The sequence below is a fragment of the Lepus europaeus genome, chromosome 23 (assembly GCF_033115175.1).
Source record: "Lepus europaeus isolate LE1 chromosome 23, mLepTim1.pri, whole genome shotgun sequence".
Classification (NCBI taxonomy): Eukaryota; Metazoa; Chordata; class Mammalia; order Lagomorpha; family Leporidae; genus Lepus; species Lepus europaeus.
This window is the reverse complement of record NC_084849.1, coordinates 8,772,659-8,780,967: the sequence shown is the minus strand read 5'-3', so window position 1 is coordinate 8,780,967 and position 8,309 is coordinate 8,772,659. Positions and strand designations below refer to the sequence as shown.

The 8,309-nt window shown below is 59.3% G+C and overlaps 1 protein-coding gene across 8 annotated transcripts in view; it reads right to left on the bottom strand.

Annotated features, from left to right (window-relative positions):
- Nucleotides 1–5,590: 5,590 nt before the first annotated feature.
- ACAD10 (acyl-CoA dehydrogenase family member 10) overlaps nt 5,591–8,309 on the bottom strand; it is a 47,018-nt gene continuing 44,299 nt past the window's right edge. For all 8 annotated transcript variants that reach the window (XM_062182086.1, XM_062182082.1, XM_062182087.1 and 5 more), the window contains 3 exons: nt 7,836–7,979; nt 6,628–6,705; nt 5,591–6,250 (listed from right to left, as the gene is read on the bottom strand). In XM_062182086.1, the coding sequence (XP_062038070.1) occupies nt 6,110–6,250; nt 6,628–6,705; nt 7,836–7,979 (363 nt within the window). In that variant the 3' untranslated portion in view covers nt 5,591–6,109. The remainder of the gene's footprint in view (nt 6,251–6,627; nt 6,706–7,835; nt 7,980–8,309) is intronic.

The window sequence follows — 8,309 nt, the reverse complement described above, 5'->3', positions numbered from 1 at the left end:
ATCTCCCCCTGACAGCCTGTATGGGCTGTCTTTACTCTTACACATTCTTTGTTTTCTTAGTCTTGAATAAGTCTTTGGTGTGATTAAAAAAAAAAGAAGAAGAACTTTTTTAAAGATTCATTCATTTATTTGAAAGGCAGGGTTACAGAGATAAAGAGAGAGAGAGAGATCTTCCATTGGCTGGTTCATTCCCCAGATGGCTGCAATGGTCAGAGCTGTGCCAATCCAAAGCCAGGAGCCAGGCAGGAGCTTCTTATGGGTCTCCCATGTGGGTGCAGGGGCCCAAGGACCTGGGCCATCTTCTGCTTTCCCAGGGCACAGCAGAGAGCTGGATTGGAAGTGGAGCAGCCAGGACTCAAACCAGCGCTCACATGGGATGCTGGCACTCCAAGTGGTGGCTTTCCCTGCTACACAACAGTACCATCCCCAAACCAACTTTTTTTTTTTTTAAAGATGTACTTTAAAATCTTTTAACATTTATTTAAAAACAAAAAGAAGCAGAGGCAGGACTCAAAACCTAATAAACAAAAAACTGACTTATAAAAATTTATTTTCGGCCGGCGCCGTGGCTCAACAGGCTAATCCTCCGCCTTGCGGCGCCAGCACACCGGGTTCTAGTCCCGGTCGGGGCACCGATCCTGTCCCGGTTGCCCCTCTTCCAGGCCAGCTCTCTGCTGTGGCCAGGGAGTGCAGTGGAGGATGGCCCAAGTGTTTGGGCTCTGCACCCCAGGGGAGACCAGGATAGGCACCTGGCTCCTGCCATCGGATAAGCGCGGTGCGCCGGCCGCAGCGCGGTACCGCGGCGGCCATTGGAGGGTGAACCAACGGCAAAAGGAAGACCTTTCTCTCTGTCTCTCTCTCACTGTCCACTCTGCCTGTCAAAAATAAAAAAAATAAATAAATAAATAAAAATAAATTTAAAAAATTTATTTTCATTTTTTACTTGAAAAAGAGGGACTAAGTGAAAGATCTTTCAGCTACTGGTTCACTCCCCAAATGGCCACAGCATTCAGGGCTGGGCCAGGCTGAAGCCAGAAGCCAAGAGCTCAATCCAGGTCTCCCATGGGGGTGGGAGACACCCAAGTGCTTGAGGTCCACACCCTCCCAGGGTGTGCACTAGCGTTAGCAGTGGAGCCGGGACTGGACCAGGACTGCAGCTCAGGATGTGGCCATCCCAAGCAGGGTGTTAGATGCGAGCCACACACCCACCCCTCAAACCTCCCTTCCTCTGTATTTCATTGCCGCTTGTGTCCACGCATGGCAGGAACAGAGCTGGCCAAAGCACGGGCACTCACGGGGCTGAGGGCTGTGGGAGAAGCATCCGAGCTGCTTCAGTCCCCGAGAAGATGCACAAATCCTTAGCACTGGAGGCCTCCAAGGCATTTCCTCATCAGTGCCTGACTATGTGATTCCAGATTGAAAAACTCGAGTTCCGCCTGCTCTCCAGGGTCTGCTCCGAGCGATTTCGCTTACTCCCCGTGCTGGACAGTCACTCTCTCCAGTGCAGGTGTGGTGTTTGTTTTTCACCCTAAACAGTGATGTTGGGTGGGGAACTCAAAGCAGCTTTTCAACAGGAAGGCATCCTTCCGATGAGTGGGCGTGGTGCCGCCCACCCGTGCACCTGCCGCCCTCCTCAGCACAGTGCTGCTCAGGGGGCCTACCCCACTCCATGCATTCCAAAGAAACCACTCGGAAGTCTGGGAGAGACATGGCGGCCTGTGGGCATGGAGGCCCCTGGCCGGACTCAGTCCAGCTTCTTGTCTTCCGCGTGTGAGCAGGACTGCAGGAGAGACAATGGGATAGCGCAGGCTCAGAGGGCTCCCGAGGGCAGGGCGAGTGGCCCTCCCCACCCCAGGAGGGGCGGTGCTCAGAGTGGGGCCTCACGGAATGACTCCAAGGAGGCGGGGTTTGGGGCGGGGTCTCTGGGAAGATGTCCTGGTGTCTGGACAGGGTGAGGCTGAGCTGCATCACGAGGAGTGGGAGGGCCGTGTTCGTCTTCTGCCGTGTTTTTTTTTTTTTTTTAAGATTTATTTATTTATTTATTTGAAAGCGTTAGAGAGGAGAGGCAGATAGAGAGGGGGAGAGAGGGAGAGAAAAAGAAAAAGAGAGAGAGAGGTCTTCCATCCACTGGTTCACTCCCCAATTGGCTGCAACGGGTGGAGCTGTGCCGATTCAAAGTCAGGATCCAGGAGCTTCCTCTGGGTCTCCCACGCGGGTGCAGGGGCCCAAGGACTTGGGCCATCTTCTGCTGCTTTCCCAGGCCACAGCAGGGAGCTGGAACAGAAGTGGAGCAGCAAGGACTCGAACCTGTGTCATACGGGATTCCGGCACTGAAGGCAGTGGCTCGACCTGCTGGTCCACAGCACCGGCCCTTCAAATCCATTGTAATGTGGGTCTTTTGAATCCAGAATCAGCTTTCATCAAACTCTAGCCAGGCTCCTCTGTCTTCTTAAATAGGCCTTGGCCTTGACCTTGGCCTATACAAACTGCAGATTCTCGGCACAAATGATTCCCCTGCCCTCCATCCTGGGGAAAGACTAACATGGCACACAGTGTTTCTAGCAGTTCAAGGTCCCATCGCTGGGACCCCCTAGGCCCTTAAAGTGCCTGAGAAAGCCCCAAGCTGCCCAGAGAGGTCACTGTGGGCCCCAGGTGTCCCCTAAGACAGACCTGTCTCCCAGCTCTGCCGGGGGGGAGTCAGGAGCCTCGTGTTGGTACATGGACAGGTCTCCCCGTGCTTCTGCTTTGTATAAATTTCCACTTCCCCACTGCTCGAGCCCCAGTCCCCACCTCTCCCTGCTGTCTTTCTCCCTTGAAGAGGCCCAGTCGTCCCTGCACGGATCAACGCTGAGTTCAGCTGGTGCTGGCCTGTTCCCTTCGGCAGTGGCACCTGACTGATGACAGCGTGTCCTCACCGCGGCAGGTCCATCTTCCACAGCTCGTGTACTGTGTCGTCCATCCCCGGGCCATTTCTCTACGCAGTCAACTTGATTAAAAGAAACTCGGTCCCATATCCTGGTCTAAGAGATTGCCACTTGGGGCTGGACCCCATCTGCTCTGAGGCTCGCGCCTCATGGCATTCGGGGGACACCGATGGAGGGAGAAGTCTGAGACCGTGTGGCAGCACGGAGAGCGGTGTGAACACCGTTGCAGCTGGGCCTTGGGGGTGCTCACCAGCCCAGTGGCCCTGGCCTTGGTGATTGCAAAGAGGCGAGCCCCAAGGCATCCCTGGGGGGCTGTTAGGACCCAGCTGGACACACAGGGCTGTCCCCAGAGAGCCACTCCAAGGCTGGGGACGTGTGGCGAAGGCCACTGCAGCTTGTTCTGCAGACTTCCCTCCCAGCTGCAGGCTTCAGGCAAGGTGCCCGGAACTCGGCCTGTGCAGGCTGCTCCTGGGATTATCTGACCGTGTTTGCAAGCAGCCTGTGGACGCGAGGCCCACACGGGGCTGCAGGAGGCCAGAGGGAGAACCGGAAGGACGGAGACCCCTCCAGGGATGGCGGGTACCACAGGACCGGGGGCGCTTGGACAGTCCCCGGAGGGCCAGGCCTGCAGAGGCCAGCACGGGAGCAGAGGGACGTGCATTCTGCCACTCTGGGACAAAATAGGGAAGGGAGAACAAGCACACGTGTGACGATCACGTTTGGCTCCCTTTCCCAAGGCGGGTCCCGTCTTGCAGGGGTGGAATTCCTTAAATAAAACTGGCAGGCACGCTCGTTGCCAAACCAGCTCGCTCACACCCAGGCCTGCGCCCACAGCCAAACATCTGCTCACAGGCTGGAGGCGACCGAGAGATTAAGGAGGTTGGGTGTAGGTTTCCTCTGACTCTCTGGCTCTTTCGCATGTGCCTTTGGGTAGATTTTGCGGGTGGGCCTCTTGGAGCTCGGAGCTGCGAACAGGCTCAGCTCCTCCTCGGCGCCTTCTTCATCCAAGTGACCTTGGGTGATGGAAGGATTTTTGAATTTCTTCATTTTTTTTATTTGAAAGGCAGAGAATCTTCCATCTGCTGTTTCACCCTTCAAATGCCCACAATAGCCAGACTGGACCAGGCTAAAGCCAGGAGCCCAGCACTCAATCGAGGTCTCCTATTGGCAGCAGGGACCCAAGTACTTGAGCCATCAGCTGCTGCCTCCCAGGGTGTGCAACAGCAGGAAGCTGGATTGGAAGCAGGGGAGCTGGGACTCGAACCAGGCACTCTTGATGTGGGACGTGGGCATCCCCTACAGCAACTCAACCTCTGTGCCAAACGCCTGCCCCAGGAAGAATCTTTTAGAAACCCATCATTCATCACATCACTACCTTGTCACACGGGGAATCGCCATGAAACTGACACCTGGCCCACCTCCTCTCCTCTGTCCTGCCCCTCCACGCCCCCCACCTGCCCATCCTCAGGGCCTGGGCCCTCGCTGCTCCACCTCTGGAAACTTGCCTTTTCTTCTTGCCATGCAGCTCCTGGCTCCAACGCATCTTCTAGAAAATGTCGCTCCGAGACACCCAGGAGTGTGCCAAGCACCCACCACCGTCTTCCAGGGCACTCACCACCTCCCCCCACTGAGCCACAAACCCCACCAAGGCAGCAGCTTTACCCATTGTATTCACACGCACACCCCCAGGCCTGGCTCAGAGCCTGGACTCGGAAGATAGCGATGAGCGAAACTGCCTAGCTGAACCAGACACTGACCCCGGCTGTTGGAGGCAGCCTGAGGGCCCCAGCCCCTGAAGCCGGGCATCCGAGAGGAGTGGTCATCCTACAGCTGCGCCACTGGACGAGCAAGGTCAGCCGCCAAGGCCAGGAAGAATTCTCAGTGCCATGTGACAGGCCAGGCCATGACCACTTCCTTTTAGAAAGTCCCTCTTCGGCCCTGAGGCCTGGGGCTGCCATGAGAACTCGGGCTTCGAGAATCCTGCCAGTGTGCAAGGGTTCTTTGCCAGGCTGGCTGGCACTGTCAGGGCAGTTAGTGTGGGGGCTGTGTAGCCCCCCCCTCCCATCCCTGGGTGACAGATGGGCTCTCCACACTGCTTGAGACAAGTGCATCTGAGGAGCCTGTGCACAAGCCGCCCCCTCCCAGCCTCTGCAGGGACGACTGGGGCTCTTCAAGGGAGAAGGACAGCGGGGAGAGGTGGGGACTGGGGCTCGAGCAGCCGGGAAGTGGAAATTCGTACAAAGCAGAGCGCGGGGTCCTGGCTGCAGCACATGGTGGCACTGGGGATGGCAGGGCAGCAGGCTCCTGGGCTGAGGGGCGGCCGGCTCTGGCCGCACGGCCACAGGGGTCAGGTCAGCGGCCCAGGGCTTATGCCTGCCGGCCACCTCGGCTCTCGGGGCACCCGTCCCTCAGGGGCTCAGACCCAAGCGAGTGAGCACTGCCGTTCCTCCCCGCGGATTCTGTGCCCGCGAAGCACACGGGGACGTGGGAGTTGGGGGGGCCGGTGCCACGGTTCTTTGGGGGAAGCTAATAGGAGCGCAGAATCCAGAGAGAGGTAGTGGGGAGGCGGTGACTCGGGACCCGCTGGTCCCAGCAGCCACACCCCTGATGCGTCTGGGGCGCAGGCGAGGTCCAGCGGGAACAGAAGCGTGAGGAGGCGCTGATGGGGGGGGGGGTCTTTATTCTCCACTGCTCACAGCTGACAGAAGCTCAGAGTCTCAGATGTGTCTCCTTACTGTTCTGTGACCCCCCCCCCCCAACACTTTAATCAGCGTTCCAGGTTGTGGACACTCGAAGAGAATCAGCTGCAGTGGCTTCAGGGTTTTGGTTTCATTCTGCTTTCCCAGAAGCACTCTGGGCCCCGGGATCCAGGCTGGAGGCCCCACAGAGCAGGGGCCGGTGGCTGCTGGAGCGAGCCCCACTCACCGCCCCAGCAGGGTTCCTGATCCGTGTCCCGGTTCCCAGGGCCAGATAAGGGGGCACAGACGGGAGACCAGCTCTCGGCCCGTCCCTTTCCTCCCTGCCCAAAACACAACCGGAGGACTTGGCACAGAAACATCTTCTGTCCCAGGCAGAGCTGCCGGGCGCGGTGCCAGCCTCATGCAGGCCAGGCCTTCCCAGGCACATCGCTGGAGCCGGGCGAGGCTGACGGGGCGAGGCCACCTGGCTCCCGCAGCCCGGCAGGGCTAGGCGTGGCGCTTCAGCTCCATCCGGGCCACCGTTCTCCGGTGCACCTCGTCAGGGCCGTCAGCGAAGCGCAGTGCCCGGGCCCAGGCGAAGAACTGCGCCAGTGGGTAGTCGTTGCTGAGGCCTGCCGCCCCGAAGGCCTGGAAGACACAGGGCGGGAGGGGAGCCCCTGAGTCCTCCCGTGAGGGCCCCGCACCCACGGCTGCTGCGAATGGCGGGTGCTCTCCCAGGGATGTCCCCGCCCGTGACCACTGCAGCTCTGCAGGGCGGCTTCCGCTCCAGGAAAGCTCCGGGTTAGGGCCAGGCATTGGGATTTGAGAGGAGGCGGCCCCGGGGCGTCAGTGTGAGGTCAGCTGCTCGCCAGCTGGGTGACCTGGACAAGTCCCCCCACTTCTCTGGGGCTCCCACAGGGTTGCTCCCAAGGGGGAAGCGAAGATCGCGTGCGCAGGCAGTGGGGGATAAGCAGCGGCTGTCAGGCACAGCCGGAGGCTGGGAGGCCTGTCCAGCCCGGGCTCACCTGGATAGCGCGATCGATCACTCGGGAGGCCATGGACGGCGCCACCAGTTTAATCATGGCGATATCTAAAGCAGCAGCCTACAAGGAGCAGGAAGAGAAGTGTGGTAGAGACCCGAGGGCAGGCTGCTTGGAACAGCGGGTTCACAGGGAGCAGCAAAGACCAAGGCTCAGCACTGGGGCCTTGCAGTGGTGCCTGCCGGCTGCCGGCCCAGTGCCTGAGGATGGAGGGTGCGGTGCTGGTAACCACGAGGGCGGCTCGAGACGGGAAAGGGCGCCTGGAACCCTCCCACCAGCACAGAGGGGCAGGCACGGAAGCAGCTGTGCTTCGTTCAGGGCCCCAGCCCAGTGGGGGCCAAGGCTGGCCAGGGCCGCAGGAAACTGAGCTGCCAGGATCTGCTGCGGTCACAACATTCGAGTGAGGGGTCCGAGAGCTGCTGGCATACCCAGCACAGAGCCTGGGCCCGCCCCCGTGATAGTCTCCCAGCCAGGGGGTGGGGCTGCCCCCAGAAGGCTGGACAAGGCAGAGGTCAGTGAAGGCCATCAGACCTGCAGATGAGCGGCTGGTGATGATTAAAGCTACGTTTGGATTACGGCTGGTAGAGGCCTCTTTTCCATTTGCTGGACACCTGCACCAGTGGCCCTGGGAGTGCACGGCCCTGTCAGGCCCAAGTCCTGAACCAGTCCAGGGAAACAGAGGTCACCCTCTTCTCGGATGTCCTTCCTGCTTTGAAAAGCTCAGGGTGGGTGCGGGCAGAGGGCCAGGCTGCCACCTGAGATGCCACGTCCCAGACTGGAGCGCCGGCTCAGGCACCGGCTGCTCCACTTCCGATCCAGCTTCTTGCCAATGCGCCTGGCAGGCAGCAGATGGTGACTCAAGTGCTTGGGCCCTGGCACCCATGTGGGAGACCCTGTTGGGGCTCCAGGCTGGCCTAGACCTGGCCCAGCTCTGGCTGTTGTGGGCCTTTCACGAATAAACACACATTAAAAATATAGACATATACAGCACGTGAAAATAACTTTAAAAAGAGAAAAAGGTTGGACTTTTAGGAAAAAAAAAAAAAAAGCTGCCCAAATAGCTCCAAGTAGCGCGGACACAGACTTTGAATGTCGGGAAGCCAGACTTTCTCCACTTCGGAATGAGGAAGGAAGACCCGGCTCCCTCACCTTGACCTCGGGGCCTCACCTTGACCCCACCCCCGCCTCCCCACCTTGTTTCCCATCACGTCCATGAGGTGCGCGGCTTTCAGCACCAGCAGCCGCGCCTGCTCGATCTCCACGCGGGACTGCGCGATGTCTGCCAGGATCGTGCCCTGCTCCACCAGGGGCTTCCCGAAGGCCACGCGGGACTTCACCTGTTGACACGAAGCCACGGGGCTAACATCACGCAGGGCTGAGGTGGCCGTGCGAGGCGGGGGCTGCGTCTGCAGGGGTGGAGGAAGCACGCAGGACAGGCACGGGCAGGAGGGCGGAAGCAGGAGCGTGGGGCGTCTGCCAGTTCGCCAGCTCTCTGGCCACAGGCAGTCTCCACGGAGATCTAGACTCAGACAACATTCATGGCATGGTGGCTGAACAAATTGCTTCTAAGAACCCTGTATTCCAGCGAGCCAGCCGCCTCCGGGCAGGCCCCGGCGCCAGGCAGGAGCAGTTCTTGTAGTTTGTAGTTCCGAGCCAGCATCTGGCCC